At 37.8% G+C, this 17,756-nt stretch overlaps 1 protein-coding gene across 1 annotated transcript in view; it reads right to left on the bottom strand.

Moving 5' to 3' along the window:
* The window catches only part of rad18 (RAD18 E3 ubiquitin protein ligase), a 237,640-nt gene that overhangs the window by 147,469 nt on the left and 72,415 nt on the right, over positions 1-17,756 (bottom strand). Inside the window, exon 5 of the mRNA XM_069937290.1 lies at positions 2,524-2,813. Coding sequence (XP_069793391.1) covers positions 2,524-2,813 — 290 coding nt within the window. The remainder of the gene's footprint in view (positions 1-2,523; positions 2,814-17,756) is intronic.

Genomic DNA, 17,756 nt, shown 5'->3' on the forward strand with positions numbered 1-17,756 from the left:
ATTTTACATCTGCTTCCATCCTCTTTTCCTCAATGTTTCATGTACTTCATTCTAAACAATAACTCCACATTAAAAGTAGGAGCAGAGCAGCGTGGATGCATCGATAGTGTAGCAGTTAGAGCAATGCTGTTACAGCACCTGCAATCGGGACCAAGGTTCGAATCCCGCGCTGTCTGTAAGGAATTTAGGATATCTTCCTAGTATCTGCGAGGGATTTCCCGGGAGGCCTCTGGTTTCTTCCCACTGCTCAAAACATTCCAAAACTTGTAGGTTTATTGGATATAATTGGGAGGCACAGGCTCGTAGGCCAAAATGGCCTCTTACCATGCTCTATATGTAAATTAAAAAATTTTTCAAAATAACTTTTTTTTTTAAGAAGTCTCATATCAATATCTAAATCAGTCACCTCTAGTTTACAAAATTCTTGTCAATGGAAATAATTACAATTTATTATTTTAATCAGTTCTTATGTTTCCTAATTTAAATGGTACTGATACAGTGGATGCCTTAGCTATAATTGTCCAAAAATACTAGGATTCTGGAGAACTACCGGACCATTGGAAAACTGTCAGTGTAACATCCTCAGTCAAAAAGAGAGGAAGCACAAAGCAGGTAACTACAGACCAATCAACAGTGGTTCTGTTTTGAAAATATGCCAGAATCAATTATATTATCAAATTTGAAAAAAAATTATAAAGCAGAATCATCAAGGTTTCATAAATGGAAAATTATATCTGACAAATACATTCCATCTTTTCTCCAAGTTTCAACAAGAAAGAATATAGGGGAAACCAACAGATAAATTGGCCTTCCATAAAATGTTTGACAAGGTGTCTCACAAACAGTTGAGTCACAGAAAGAAAGTCCGTGGCTTAGGAGGTATTATATTGGCATTAATAGAAAATTGGCAAACAGGTGGGAAGCTATGAGTCTATAGAGGCTTATTGACAACCTATCACCAGAGTAGGGAATCGATGGGCTGAATAGCCTATTTCTGCTCCAATGTCTTGATTGCAACAGTGTACAGAGAGAAATTCATAGCTTAATAAGTGAGCAAATAGTTAGAAAATGAAATATAATGTGCAAAATGCAACAAATATTCATTTGAAAGAAAAATCAAAAGAGCAGAACATATTTATGCAAGAAAAATTTCACAAAGATGCAGAACAAAGGGATTGGGGGGGTCCTGTGCACAAAATGCAGAAAGCTAGAACTATTGAACTATTATTCTGCCTAGTCCTACTGATCAGCATCCAGTTCATATCCCTCCATATTCCTCCCATCCATGTGCCCACGTTCACCATTTCTGTTGGCAGCATGTTCCACACTTCCACCACTCTCTGTGTGAAGAAATTTCCAATGTTCCCCTTAAACTTTTCCCCTTTCACTCTTAAACCATGTCCTCTGGTTTGTATCTCACTAACCTCACTGGAAAAACCTACTTGCATTTACTTTATTTATTCCCTTCGTAATTTTGTTTACCTCTATCAAATCTCCCTTGATTCTTCAATGCTCTGGGGATAAAGTTTTAATCTATTGTTCCTTTCTCTGTAACTCAGTTCGTCAAGTTCTAGCAACATTCTAGTAAATCTCTCCACCCTTTCAATCTCATTGATATCTAAAATTGCACGCAACACTCCAAATTTTGCCTCACCTTCTACAACTGTACCATGACATCCCAACTCCCATACTTACTTTTATTTGTAGAGGTCAATGTGCCAAAAGCTCTCTTTATAACCCTATTTACCTGTGACAATGACTTATGAAGCAAGTAATTAGGAAGCTAATGGAATGTTGAACCTTGAATATGAAAGGTTTACAGTAACAGTACAAACCACATGTGAACCTATAAGCAGGGTTCTGTGAACAATTTTGGTTCCCCAATTTAAGGAAAAATATTTCATTGTAGGTGGTTCAGACATGATTTATCAAGATAATTCCAAATTAAACAAAATGGGACTTTTAATTGGAATTTAAAAGGGGGTCCTGTCATATTAAAGCAAATGAGATTTTTAATCAGAGATGTTTCCTTTCCTGGGAGAGTACATGACCAGAAGGCATGGTCTATGAATGGGGAAGGGGGCATGGGGGCTTTAAAGACGAAGATGAAAAATAATTGAGGGTTGAGAGTCTTTGCCACATAGTTGTGAGGGCCAAGTAGTTGTGTTTATTTAAGGCAGAGATAAATTTCCATTCAGTAAAGGATAATAGGGTTATGAAGAAAATATAATTGACAGACAGGTTTGAGAGCTGATTAATCTAATCCTGTTCCTCCTCCTCATGATCTAAAGATCGTAAAATATTGAATCAATTACGAACATTTCTTTTGAATCTCCCTCAACCTCTTTTCTATGGAAGAGTAATGCCAACTTAAATGAAACCTCTAACTCATTGGTTTAACAGCTGTAAAAAAAAAATGACAATGGTTATTTGTTGCCAAATGTATTAATGCCAATTGGAAGCTTGCAATAGCACACATAATTCTATTTATTCCAATAGATTTTTTTTTAAATAGCCAGAAACCTTTCACTATTTCCTTCAATCCAGAAGTTGATGGTTCAGCATTGTTATGTTTTTGAGCAGGAATTAATTGTGAGCACATGTCACTCTCTTCTTCCTCACAGAGTTTCTCAGTAGACAGTGCCCCCGATGGCCTTGTTGAGGAATGACTCAGAGACAGAAATCTGTCCATGCATTTCATCTCCCTCTTCATCTTGGTGTGAGCTTTGTAACCAGACAATTGATTCTTGTTCAATAGATCCGTTGCTTGTGCTGCCTGAGGTGAGACAGGAGGGGACTGCAATTCAAACTCTCTGTGAAGGAAGAGAAAACAAATTATTAACATAGAACCAAGCTAACTCAAGGGATTACATATTGGTCTTCCACAGCCAAGGTCTCACTTCTAATGCTCACATGCTCAAAGCATATTAGTGATAGAAGGCATGTCTTTCTTGAATATTTCTTTGAACACTCATGTTGCATAACTGTACTTTGAATAATCACAAGGATTAATCCCTTCTTATTTTATAAACCAGGTTGCTCCAAACATTTACCATTATGCAAACTCTGCTTGGAGTAGGCTTATCTAAAGATAAGCTGGCTTGTATCTTTTCTAATATTAACCCTACTTTAGACAATGCAAATATGATATTGCTGCATTGACACCTATGTTTTGTTCTTGTCCATCCTCAGAAATCTATTGGAAATAATTTTTTAATACCTTTTCGACTGTATTTCAGATGGAGCTACAACCCAATCCAACAACTGCTCTTACTGGGGTCTGTACCTGCGCAATGGATTATGTCCTTCTCAACATTGTTGGCTAGAAGAGCCATCTTATTCAAATGGAAAGACTCGAGACCTCCAACAGTGTTTCAATGGTTCTCTCATTTTATGTCCAATTTAAGTTTAGAAAAGATTAGATGTCATGTTTGATTCATAGGTGAAATTTGAAGATACATGGTGATCTTTTATGTCTTATTTTCATTTGATATAAATGTTTTTAATGTGATTAAATGTACTCACTCTTCCAGATGAGATCTAGTCTTGCCTTTGTTTTTTGATTCATGATATGAATCAAAAGCTACAAAATATATGTAACCATCAGGATAATTTTCTTTTTTTATATATATTTTGATGCCTTTTCTCTCTTCATCCATTGGAGTGGAGGGGGGGTCCGAGTTTATACTGTTTGAAGTTTTATCTTGATATATATGCATATGTGATATTATATTTTCAGTTTTGTTCCCTTTTCTTCATTGTACTATATTTATTATAAAAGCCAATAAAAAAAGCTTGGAAAAAGTGGAGTAGGCAGAAGAAAAAATTTACAAACCACTAGTGTAGAACATAATAGTCAAAAGGCAACAGCAAACCTATTTAAACTTCAGTGATCCCACTGTGTCTTGTTTTGGGTATCAAGGATGTTGAAGCAAGGATCTTCAAGTGCAGATTTATGAGACATTTCCATGTGTGAAGAAATATTAATACAAAATACTTCAAAACAAAAATCATCAGAACTAATTAGATAAGGTGATGGATCTAAGGCGATCTCTGGAGATTTTAAAAAGCTTCATTAATGTTTGATGTGCCAAGTACCAATGCATCCGCCACACACAAAACAGCAAAATTGGCAAGAATATGTTCAAAACAATAATCACATTCACATGTTAAAATGGTTACTGATGGGAGCAAAGAAGAATCAATATTTATTGTCATGAACATGTCACGAAATTTGTTTTGCAGTAGCATTAGTGCAAATGTTGCTATAAATTGCATTTCAAAAATAAATAAATAGTGCAAGAAAATAGGAGAAAGGGAGGTGCCCTTGTCCTGCTGGTGCCCTTGTCCTGCTAGGTGTTCATCTTCAGGCTCCTATACCTCTTTCCTGATGGTAGCAGTGTGAAGAGAGAGGGTATGGCCTGGCTGGTGGAGGTCCTTGAGGATATCGAGGCTGCTGGAGTTTTTTCTGTCCTGTGCATTGGAACCTCCATTCCAGATAGTGATGCAACCAGTCAGAATGCTCTCCACAGTATACCTGTAGAAATTTCTGTGAGTCTTTGGTGACATATAAAATCTCCTCAAACGCCTCACAAATTACAGCCACTGAAGAGCCTCATGGAGGCCCTAGGACAGATTCTCAGAGATGTTGACACCCAGGAATTTGAAGTTCTTGACCATTTTCACCACCGTCCCAAGGAGGACTGGTTCATTTTCTCCCAATTTCCTCCTGAAGTCCACAATTAGCTCCATGGTTTGGCCAGTGTTGAATATAAAGTTGCTCTTGTGACACCACTAAACTATCTCCCTCATGTACACTTCCTCATTGTCTTCTGTGATTCTACCAATGACTATGATGTCATCACAAGTTGGGTAGATGGCATTTGAATTGTGCCCACCACACAGTCATGGGCGTAGAACAGTGGGCTAAGCACAAATCCTTGAGATGCCTTTGTCTTGATTGTCAGTGAGGAAGAGACATTGTTTTTGATTCGTATTGACTGTGTAGTCTTCTGATGAGAAGATCAAGGATCCAGTTGCAGCGGGGGGTTTCAGAACCCCAAGTTTTGGAGCTTGTTGACCAGCACTGAGAGAATTATATTGTTGAAGACTGAGCTGTAGCCGATGAAGAATAATCAGATGTATATGTTGCTATTTTCTAGGTAATCCAGAGCTGAGTGGAGAGCCAGTGAGATTGCATCTGCTATTGGTTAATTGTAACAGGAGATCTTTACTTAGGTACGTGTTAATTCTGGCCATGACCAGCCTCTCAAAGCATTTCATCACAACACATGTAGTGCTACTGGGCTATAATCATTGAAGCAACTCACACTGCTCTTCTTAGTAAGGTGATGATTGATGCACTTCTGAAGCAGGCAGGAGCAGCAGGGAATATGCTCAAATGTTGCATCTTTGCAATGCTGATCACTGAAAGGTGTCATTTTAAGACAATAGGAACAGAAATAGGCTATACAGCCCATCGGGTCTGCTCCACCATTCAATCATGAGCTAAACAATTTTATCCTTTCAGCCCCACTGACCAGCCTTCTCCCCATAACTGGCTAATCAAGAACCTATTTTCCTCCTTCTTGAATACACCCAATGACTTGGCCTCCACAACTGCCTGTGGCAACAAATTCCACAGATTTACCACCATCTGGTTTAAGAAGTTCCTCCACATATATGTTCTAAATGGATGCCCTTCAATCCTGAAGTTGTGCCCTCTTACCACCATGGGAAACCACATTTGTACATCTATTCTGACTATGCCTTTGAATATTCAAAATGTTTCACTGAGTTCCCCCTCATTCTCCTAAATTCCATCAAATACAGGCCAAGAGCCTTCAAACATTCTTCATATGATAACCCTTCCTTTCCTGTGATCCTCCTTTTGAACCACCTCTGAACCCTCTCCAATCACATCACATCTTTTCTTAAATGACCCCAAAATTGCTCACAATATTCCAAGTGAAGTCTCATGAGTGCCTTATATCCTCACCAGTGATCTCTCTGTTTTCTTTGGAATAAAGCACACTGATAGGAGATTTAAAAGGAAATGATGAAGGATCAGGACAGAGGGGAATACAAAATAGTTCCTCTGGGTGGAGGAGCAGAAGTCACAGGTGCTGAATGTAGAACTAATAGATACACAATGGAAGTCTTTTTTATGCAACGTGGCTTGTGTCTAGATTGCACTGGATCCATTTGTAGTGAAATCTACCACTGGATGTAGTGCAATGCATAAAGTGTGTGGGTGTGTGTGTTGTGGGGGGGGTTTCAATGAATGTACAAGGTGAAAACTGGTGTGCAGGATCAGTCAGTCAGTCCAGTAAGTCAGTTCAATAACACAGTCCACAGAATTCAATCTCAATGTCCAACTTCAGTTCTTTAATAATAACAAAGGATGTCAAATTGAATGTTGGAGAGAGAGAAATGACTAATGTTACATTGCAGTAAACTTACAAATCCTTTTGAAGGCTTCCCTTGGTTCTCAAAGTGTGTTTAACTTATGAGGCATGAGCATTTCACACAGCTCTCCAAAATCTCTATGACAAGAGATTCCCAATGACCTTTTTAGTCACATTCAAATTCAGTCTTTCACCTGAGAAGTGGGGGTCAGTCAGAACCATTCTCAAACACAGAGCATGTGGGTCTCTGTGTATCCTTCTTGGTTGCTCCAAGCTGAACTCTCTGCTTCACACCTGGATTCACCCCATTCTCAAAAGTTCCCAGAAATTAAGAAATTTCTCTCTCCCTCTTCCTAGCTCGACCTTGGCGAGTCAGCACTGAGCTGTACCACCATGTTACACAGTTCTTAGCAGAAATCCATCTTTACAATGACAGTCCACAGTCAACAATGTCAGTCCATGGTCCATAACAATCTGCGGCAACTCCCTACCAGAGCAACCCTTTAGGTCCACTCCTTATTCATTGACTTGCAAATTTCGCCTCGGCATTTATTTAACAACGGCCACAATGGAGCTGCCTTCACAACTAGATGTAGTGCAATCCATTCGCAAACCACATGCATTCCTTATCTATCTATTCATTTGGTTCTATATTCTGTACCTGTGATTTCTGTTCGTCCACTTCTCCCCCTACAGGAACAAAACCTCCACTATCCACTGCTCATTATTTCCTTTGTTTTTGAAATTTTTTTAATATATTTTTTTATTTTTCACACTGTAAACCATATCAACCAAAATACATACAAACATTTCCCTCTTAAATATACACAGTGGCATTTTCTCCCCTTTTTTCCCCCGTACCTTCCCTCCCCCCTTCCCACACCCCTCCAAAACCAATAAACATTCAACATATACAATAGAACCATTAAACAATGTCATCACACAATGAAAAATAAACAAGAAAAATGTGTCATCTACTTTTACACACTGGATCAAGTAATTTTGCCTTCTTATCATTTTAGAGGATGGAGGTCCAAGGCAAGCCCTCTCTGTTATGTTCCATGTACGGTTCCCAAATTTGTTCAAATAATGTGACTTATTTTTTAAATTATATGTTATTTTTTCCAATGGAATACATTTATTCATTTCCATGTACCATTGTTGTATTCTCAGGCTCTCTTCCGATTTCCAAGTTGACATTATACATTTTAATAAATCTTTTTTGCGCTTCATCCAGTTTGAGGCCTAATTCCTTACTACTTATATTACTTATATCTGGATTTTTTGGTATGTTGTTTTTTGTGATTTTATTTAATACCTGATTTAGATCTTCCCAAAACTTTTTCACTTTCTCACATGCATAAATTGCATGTACTGTTATTCCCATTTCCTTCTTACAGCAAAAACATCTGATAATGTTGGATCCCATTTTTTTTAAACTTTTGTGGTGTGGTATGTAACCAATTATACTGTATCATGTGTAACCTTGTGTTTATTATATTCTTCATAATTCCAGAACATAACTTTTCCCATGTTTCACCTTTTATCTTTATGTTTAAATCTTTTTCACATTTTTGTTTGGGTTTATAGCTTATTTCATCATTTTCCTTCTCTTACAGCTTAATGTACATGTTCGTTATAAATCTTTTAATTATCATTGTTTCTGTAATCACATATTCAAAGCAGCTTCCTTCTGCTAATCTCAGTCTGTTTCCCAATTTATCCTTTAAGAAGGCTTTCAGTTGATGGTATGCAAACATTGTACCATAAGTTATTCCATATTTGCACTTCATTTTTTCAAATGTTAATAAATTATTTCCCAAAAAACAATTTTCTATTCTTTTAATTCATTTTCTCTCCCATTCTCTAAAGGAAAGGTTATCTATTGTAAAAGGGATGAGCGGATTTTGCGTCAATAGTAATTTTGTTATTTGGTGATTCGTTTTTTTTTCCTTTCGAAGTGAATCTTCTTCCATATATTGAGTAAATGATGCAGTACTGGTGAACTTTTATATTGTACCAGTTTTTCATCTCATTTATAAAGTATATGTTCCGGTACCTTTTCCCATATTTTATCTAGCTCTGTCTTAGTCCAGTCTGGTTTTTCCCTTGTCTGGTAAAAATCTGATAAATACCTTAATTGTGCTGCTCTATAATAATTTTTAAAGTATACAAGTGGGTGAAGAGTTATCTTTCCATTTCATCAGAATTGCTAGTACAGCTATCAAAGATTCCCCTTTGCTTTGAAGTCAAGGATATGTCCTCCTTTTGAGAAAAACCAAGTAATTAAAGAGCATGGTTCTAATTTGATCTTAAGAATCACTGATAAAGTTTGGAAAATATTTTTCTAAATTAGGGCACTCTCAAAATATACAAATCAAGGATTATGTTGGAGTCAGCTCAGCCTTGAGCTATGATTGGAAATGGTATCGAAAAGAGTGTGGGGCTTCGCACTGCTGACTTCCAAAGGATGAAGGGACAGCTTGGAAAGGAGCTGAATGGCCTGCTTTGTCCCCACGTGAGAGAGGGCAAATGGAAGACTTTAGCTGGGACTGCCAATCTTCAAAATCCCACAATTCTCTCTCCATCACTGCATGTCCCACAGACATTCTGTGCCACTCAGAACAGGACTGGAGAGGGCATCCAGGCCTCAGAAAAGTTGGGAATGAGAGCAGAACTTGATTACTACTAGGATTCAGGAAAACTCAGGATGAATCAGAGCCCTACAGTGAAGAAATTTGCTTGATAATGTAGAGGTAATATTTTTACATAGACAGTTATTAGCATTAAGAAAAAGATGAAAATTTTTAAAAAATGAATCAGTGAAGCTTCAAATGTCTTACACTTATCACATAATGGATCAATATCAGAATAAAAAGGAGATCATTTAACTTTAGGCATTCTATGCACCACCTTAAATTGTAACAAACAATGCTGTGCACAAAATGAGAACTCATTAATCAAATTAAGGGGGTTGTCCCAGTCCTTATCTGAAAATGAAATATTCAAATCATGTTCCTAATCATTCTTAACCCCAGCCACTGAGGCGATTCTCAAATTCATTGTTATTTATAAAGAATTGATATTGATTCACCATGGGAAAATTGCGAATCAAAAAGCTAATCAAGAATATTTATTTCAGAAAACCAAGGGAAATCATAACATTTGGAATGAACAAAATGCCTAATTTGTAAATATCTGAAAAATTGTCTATTTGAAAGTTTAAATTTTGCTGTTAATTGTTCAAAAGAAGCAAAATTATTTTGAATAAAAAATCTTTAAAACTTTTATACTTAATCTATACCATTCCTTCAAACCTCTTTCGAACAAAGAAGGTTGTATTTTCAATCTTTGCCAATTTTCATTCCTATATCCTTTTTTAACTCATTGGATTTATTTATTTTTTCATATATAAAGAAAACAAGGAAAAAGCAAGGAAAACAACCTCGTATAAATAAAGCTCTTCTCCAAAAGACTAAAGGAATGGGGGATTATCACTTCCAAATTTTAGATTTTATTATTGGGTGGTCAATATACACAATTTACTCTTATTTGTTACATTGTGGTGGTGTGAGCAGTGGAAGAAACACAGCCATCATGTTGAGGGTCGTTAACGACAGTTTTTATTCAAATTCAGCGCGTCCCTTTAAGGGCGGCATGAGCTCAGTCACCTGGTGCCTTGTGACATCATAATCGCTGCCCAGTGTGGGGGCTGGAAGAGATGCTGGAGTCAGAGAGAAACCTCTGACAACGCCATTTCCCCATGGCTGTCCCGCCACGTGGCGATACAAGTGGGGCCGGTTCGCCATGAGGATGTGCGCCGCCACAACATTTTAATTAATTAGTCAACTGCCCTTCTTGGGTAGAAATGGAATTGACATTTTCTAAAGACTTATTTATGTTGGCAATTTTAGGTTCTTTTTTATCCTTTTCCTTTTCTAAATTGACAGATAATCCAATAATGAGGGATAGGTTGAGAATATGGATGTAATTTAGGAATTTTTTTGGATATTATATTTTTTCCCTTGCCAGCCTTATAATATATATACTCTTCATTATTTCCAAATAAATCTCCTATCAGTATGCTCTTCTCTATAGAAAACAGTTCCAAAAACTGTAACTGTAGCCCCTCAACCAGGGACCAATCTCGTGTATTTTCTCTGTACCTTCTCCAATGTTTCCAATTCTTTCCTATAATTAGGTAGCCAGAATTGAAAACAATACTCCAGCCAAGACCATTCCTGTGTTTTATGCTCCATGCTTCAATTAATAAAATGCAAAATTAATATGCCTTACTGACAATTTTCTCAACCTGCCCTGCTATTTTCACGATCTTAGGCACACACATCCTAAGTCTTAGTGAACAGATCCAGCACAAAAATTGGACCGTATCCTTTCTCCCACCGATGCTCCTCGACAGGACCAGTTTCTCCAGGGTAGTGTGTTGTGATCCAAATTAAGCAAAGTTTCTCTAGTATGGCCCCAAGTTACTTTGTTCCTGCCCCCCTTTCGGCAGAGTGTCCATTCTAAAGATATTGCAAGCTGAAAACATTAGTTTAAATCAGCCATTCTCAATGGGGGGGCATATGCCCACCCCAGGATTTTACTGTAAATTTAAGGGGGGGGGGGGGGCAAGGACTAAAGTAGGGGTCGATGAGTTATCATCGACCCTCAGGCATGCACGAGAGAGAGAGAGAGAGAGAGAGAGAGATGATAGATAGATAATAATGATTAAGTAGATATGCAGTTTCCATATCCATTAGTGAGGGAACCTGCATACCAAACCCTGCTTTCCATTTACATCAGTGGGGGAAACAGTGAGACTATTTGTTCATAACATTTTCAATCACATAATTTAATTGTGGTATTGTGATCTCCTCACCAATGATGTACGATTTTCCTTTCATTGCTCTATTAAGGAAGATACTGTATGATGCCTTCAGTCCTCCTTTATTATTGCACTGGCAGATGCTTTAAAAATGTCTTTAAATTTGGTCGATTTCTGATTTTTTTTTCTTTCAGCACCTTAAAAAAAATCAATATCTTTGTTTTTCATATCAGAGTGAATCCTTTCGAGATACTCTTTCATCTTCGTGGGTTTCATGGCATCATTACTTAAAGTCTTTTCACATAACAGGCACATAGGCATTGCTTCATGAGTAAAAGAAGGTACAAATACAAATTTCAAATACTCTGGCGACCATATTCAGCAGTTATTCTTCACATTAGCAGCCGCTGTTGTGGCACTGACACCAACTCTGATAGCACTGGGTGTTGAATATGCACTGGCTGTCTCTAGACTAGTTGGCGCCATTGCACAGGAAATGACGCAGCCGGGATACTCAGCCTAGCACTGCCAGAACTCAAATTTTCATTATGTACTTGAAAATAAAGCTAAGGCTAAGCTAAAATGTTTTAAAATGTTACAAAACTAATAAGTTTATCGAGTATTTTAAAAAATAGGCCATAAGAGTAAAGAAAAGATATTTTTGCTGTGTGTTCTTTAGCAGTCTGATTTAATTTCAGAGGCGTGGGCTGACTTCCACAAATTCATCCATGTGGAAAAAGGATTACAATGGTCCACTGTCGTGATTCCAACTAATAATAAATTATTATAACTATATTATTATCATTGTTTCAGTAAAGAGAATATAAAATAGACAATAAAAACTAATTATTAATTGTTTTAAATTTGATTAAATTTTAAAAATTTGATTAAATATAGACATTAAACAAGCCATTTCAGCTTATGTCCACTCCACCCAATTTACCCCATTAACCTAAACCCCTGATATGTTTTGAACGGTGGGAGGAAACCGGAGCCCCCAGACAAAACCCACGCAGACACAGGGAAAACGTACAAACTCCTTACAGACAGTGTACAATTTGAATCCTGGTCTGGTCCCGATCGCTGGCACTGTAAAGGCATTGCACTAACAACTACACCGTGCCGCCCCTACACCAACTGTGCCAGAAATGTACATCACCCAGTTGTATTTTATGTATTTTTATTTCTTGTACGAATGTTAGCTTTCGACTCCCAGGCATTTATCAATCAAAACAGGATATATGTAGTAAACAGGAGGGCACTGAAGAATGCAGAACAGAAAGATCTTGGAATAACACTTCATCATTCTTTAATGGTGGAATCTCATGTGGATGGAGTGGTGAAGAAAGTTTTTGGTACACTGGCCTTTATAAATCAAAGCATAGAATATAGGAGTTGGCAAATGATGTTGAGATTATTCAAGGCATTGGTGAGGCCAAATTTGGAATACTGTGCACAATTCTGGTCACCGAATTATAGGAAGGATAGCAATAAAGTAGAGAGGGTGCAGAGAAGATTTACTAAAATGTTGTCTGGATTTCAGAATCTAGATTACAAAGAAAGATTGAGTAGATTAGGTTTTTATTCATTGGAGCATAGAAGGGGGATTTGATAGAGGTATTTAAAATTATGAGGGGGATAGATAGCGTAAATGTGAATAGGCTTTTTCTCTTGAGGGTAGGTGAGATTCAAACAAGAGGTCACAAGTTAAGAGTAAGGGGGAAAAAGTTTAGAAATAACATGAGAGGGAACTTTTTCACTCAGAATGGTGGCTGAGTGGAATGACCTTCCAGAAGAGGACTCCTCAGGGGGCCTTAGCCAAAAAAAGATTGAGAATGGCTGGATTAAATTAATATTTCACTGGAATGAGCTCCAAGCTTTTGTGACAGTTCAATGAAGATTGCCTTCAAAGTCTCCTATTTATACCAGAAAAGCTGCAGTGCACAACTTGTAAATCCATTAGCTATGGAGCAGACGCTTGAAATACAGGTGCGTTATAAGGTGATGCATTCTGTTCAATTTTCTCTTCAACATGTTTACATTCAGAAACAATTCTTTGACCTATCCAAAATTAAATGGTTTTTGTTTTCGATGTCCTCATGTGAAAAGGGAATTAATGAATCTATCTTCAAGGATAGAGCGTCTCCAATAATTGGGCAACTTAGAATAAAGGTCAGACATAAAAAAGTTATAGAGTTTTAAGATAGAAAGCTAAGGTTTAAGTTTAACTAGAGGAATGATGCAGCGCATCATAAAATGGGGAGACTACCCCCCCCCCCCCATTTGAGATGGAGAAGCAATGGAGATGACCCAAGGAGACAGTGACCATGGGGACAGACCAGTGAGGGGCTCTGCAGCTGAAGAAAATGCAGGCTGCGGGCAACTGTGGCCAAAGGACTCACACCAGGCAGCAGACTGTTGGAGACTGGATCGAGACTGGCTGAAGGGGTACCAGGTATCAGATCCGGAATACAAGAGTGCCAAGGGCACTGTCAGCTTCCTGATCGAGTCACAGGTTTGGATCTGAAGCTCAGATTGCCGATAATTTGGACTGAAGTCTGTGTGGTTGAGAGGCCTGCGGAATCGCTGGAGGCAAATCCATGGACCCTCAGTGACTCTGGGGGAACTTTCTTTTGCTTCTCTTTCTCTGACTGTAAGGGGCACCAGGCAATTTCTGCTGATGGCACCTCTTTGCCTTTTAGCAGACTAAAGGCAAATTCATGCAATATTACACCTGCTTTATTAAATGACAATAAACGTTTGAAATAAATGTTAAAACTAAAGATTTCCACAGAAAAATCTCTGCTTCTCCAGAGAAACGACTTGCTGACATTTTCTCATAATTTGATGAATGTCTCAACCGAATCTAGTCAAACATGATCTGCCATCTTAACTTTGAAAAGTATCTATGGGCCCAGCAATTTTCCAACACATATCTCACTATTTCATTTCTGTCAGACCATTCTTGAACTATGTCATTTCCCTAAACCAGATTTCTCTTGTACGTTTTGAATACACAACTGCATATGAAGTCTCCTGTACTTAATAAATTATTTAATGGCCAGCTTTTTATCAATAATAAAACTCCCAAATGGACAAGGGTAAAGTTATGCATTTAGCTGAAGGCAAAAGTTTGGTCAAGGTGCTCAACAGTTGCACAAATTTATTTTTCTGAACAGATATGCAAAACTTTCATTTATGAAGAGAGGTGAGCCAAAATGATGGCTGCCATGACAATTTTACAGAAAAAACAGAGGTTTGCTTGATATTTTGTAAAGTGAATCCATCGGATACTGCACACCGGAACACAGATATGAATATTAGCAACACAAAATTTGATTCATTCTTTCTTGTTCAAGAGCAGTAATCATAATGGTTCCTTCTGCATCTGGAAAATTAATGCACTGCAGATTTTTATAGCAACATTTTATAAATTTCCAGAATAAAGACACAACACAGCCCATTACAATGGTTTTATACTCCACTGAACATCACAAGCTTTATTAAATGAAATCTGGCACAAACAACCTGAGTAAATATTAGAAAGAAAAAGAGGAAAGTCTGAAAATAATAGATCAGGAAGCATCTACAGAGAGAGTGAAAAAATAAACTGGTGGAGGAACGAAGAGTGTCAGGCACCATCTGTGGAGGAAGAGGGACAGTCGACATTTTGGGCATTTGTCCTGACTATAGTAATAGGTGACAGATGTCATAGAGAAGTACAAGTTAAGAATTATACAAACAGACACAATGCTGTAAATGAAAACTCCTTAGTGTGTGACAATAAAATTGGTGAAATTGCAAAATTGAATATATTATTGGTTTTATGCAATGAAATTGAATATGATAGTTCCAAGATTTATATGAAGCTGGAATAATGGGTGTAATTAAGATTACATTCGCAAAAGGAAGGTATTAAATCCATGGGAAGTGAGCAGAAATGACAGGTTATGGTAATGATCAAAATCATTAAATATAAATAACCCTTCTGATACAGGATATGGACTCTTTACTCCTGTTGCAATGTGGCAACCTGAAATCGATTTCTCATAGAGTTATTATTCATGGGAACACGCAGAATCTGTTAAAAACGTCCAATCAGCAAGGAAACAGGCCAAAGAACATTACGGCGCAATACAGTAAAGGCTTTTCAGCCCTCGATATTATGCTGGCCCTTATATACCCACCAAAAAAACTAAACCCTCCCTGCCTCATAACCTTCAATTTTTCCAAGTCTCTTAACGACCTCCACCACCAGGCATTGCATCGCTGTCACCCTCAACTTTCTCTGTAAAAAAAAACTTACCCCTGATGTCTCCCCTAAACTTTCCTCCCTTCACTTTGTGCACATGTCCTCTGGTATTTGCTATTCCCATCTTCGTAAAAAGGTGCTGATGGTCTACCTTATCTATGCTTCTCAATTTTGTTTACTTTTATTAAGTCACTTCTCACCATGCTTCGCTCCAAACAGAAAAGCCCTAGCTCTGATAACCTTGCCTCATAAGACTTATTTTCCAATTCAGGCAACATTCTGGTAAATCTCCTCTGCACCCCTTCCACACCTTCCACATCCTTCCTGTAATGAGGTGACCAGAACTGAACACAATATTCTAACTGTGGTCTCATCAGAGATTTATAGAGCTGCAACATTACCTCAAGACTCCTGGACAATACTACGATTAATAAAGCCCAGCATCCCATAGGCCTTCTTAACCATCCTCTCAACCTGCAAGATCTCAATTAAGAGATCTATGGATTTGACCTTCAGTCCCTCTGTTCTTCCACACTGTAAAGTATCCTACAATTAACCATGCACTCTTCATTCAGGTTTGACCTACCAAAATACATCACCCCATACTTATCCAGATTGAACTCCATCTGACACTTTACCGCCCAACTCCGCATCCTGTCTACATCCTGTTGTAACCTATGGCAGACTTCAACACTAATCCACAACATATCCAACCTTCAAATCATCTGCAAATCTTCTGACTCATTCCTTTACTTCTTCATCTAGGTGATTTATATAAATAACAAAGGGAAGGGGTCTCAGAACAGCACTAGTTACTGATACACCCCATCTTGTACAAGTAAGTTGTCTACATGAGGTCATCACATTTGCCTATGTTTGGTCCATATTCCTTTAAATATTTCCTATCCATATAACACACACCTCTACTATTTCTTCAGTTCTTCTCCATTTCACCTTAAATCTATATCTTCTAATTTTAGAATCCCCAATGCTGTTAACCATATCCATGACCCTGGGTCTGGTGGACATTGGTAAATCTGATAAATTCAATGTCAAATCCATTTGGATACTCATTCTCAAGATGAGTCAGAAGAGAATAGGTCTGGAAGTTCTTAATATTAACACAAAACTGCATGAAGTCTGGTCGCATCACATCAAAAATGGGAAAAGGATAAAAGAATACAAGATAAGAAAAGGAGGGATCTACCAAGCCCTCAACACTGCTCCACTTTTCAATATGATATGATTGATCTATACTCATGTCAACTCCCCAGTACCCTCCCATTCTTTGATCTTTCATATATTTACCCTCCTCCTTAAATATAGCTGATGATCTGGTCTCAACTATCCTCAGAAGCAAAGAATTCCAGAGATTCACTACCCTGTGAGAGAAAACATTTCCATGTACCCCAGTTTTAAAAAATCAACCTTGTTCATGATTCTCCATTACTGGAAATAACTCAAGATCTCTCCTGTCAAGCCTGCTTAAGATCTTGTACATTTGAATAAGGCAACCCTTAAATGTCTTTTCACCAAAAAATATAGGCCCAGCCTGTCTAATCTCTCTTGATATGACAACTCCCTCATCCAATTTGCCTGCTAAAACTCCTCTGGACCTCATTCACAATGTGTGTGTGTGTGTGTGTGTGTGTGTGTGTGTGTGTGGTGATTTAAACAAAAGTTGCTTTTAATTTTCTTTAAACATAAAAACAGGATCAAACTTTAACTTATTACTATTAACTTAAGTCTCTTCTAATTCTAAGCAGACGTGTATGTTAAGTGTAATGTTCAGGAAAGTTCTTTGCTTTAATAGTCTAATCATTCTCTTCTCACTTCCCCAAGTTCACCGGTATCAGGCAATTCTCATACTGTGCACAGAATTTAACATTTATGAATTTTCACCAGGCTCTGGTGCTTAAAGGTAAATGGTTACTGCTCAGGAAGGTTCTCGTTGGTTTCAGAGAGATTTGTTGCTCGTTGGACATACATAAACTGATTTCCTCCAATCAGCCGCTTCAGTGTCTTGCCAAAGAAACTTAACCATCATAGGTTTTCCAAATGATAACCTCTTCTTCCAGGTCATCATAGACTACCTCATGTTTCCCTTATTTCAGGAGAAACACTCTAGCCAGCCATTTCCTCTTGTAAGGACAACAAGAGTTTTCAACAGGCTGAACTCAAAACTCACAACCTGTCTTCCAAATGGGGTTTTCAACAAGCCTGTCAGCTTCCCATGTTGCAGCCTCCAAATGCTACTGCAGAACTGCCT

Source organism: Narcine bancroftii, chromosome 5 (assembly GCF_036971445.1).
Source record: "Narcine bancroftii isolate sNarBan1 chromosome 5, sNarBan1.hap1, whole genome shotgun sequence".
Taxonomy (NCBI): Eukaryota; Metazoa; Chordata; class Chondrichthyes; order Torpediniformes; family Narcinidae; genus Narcine; species Narcine bancroftii.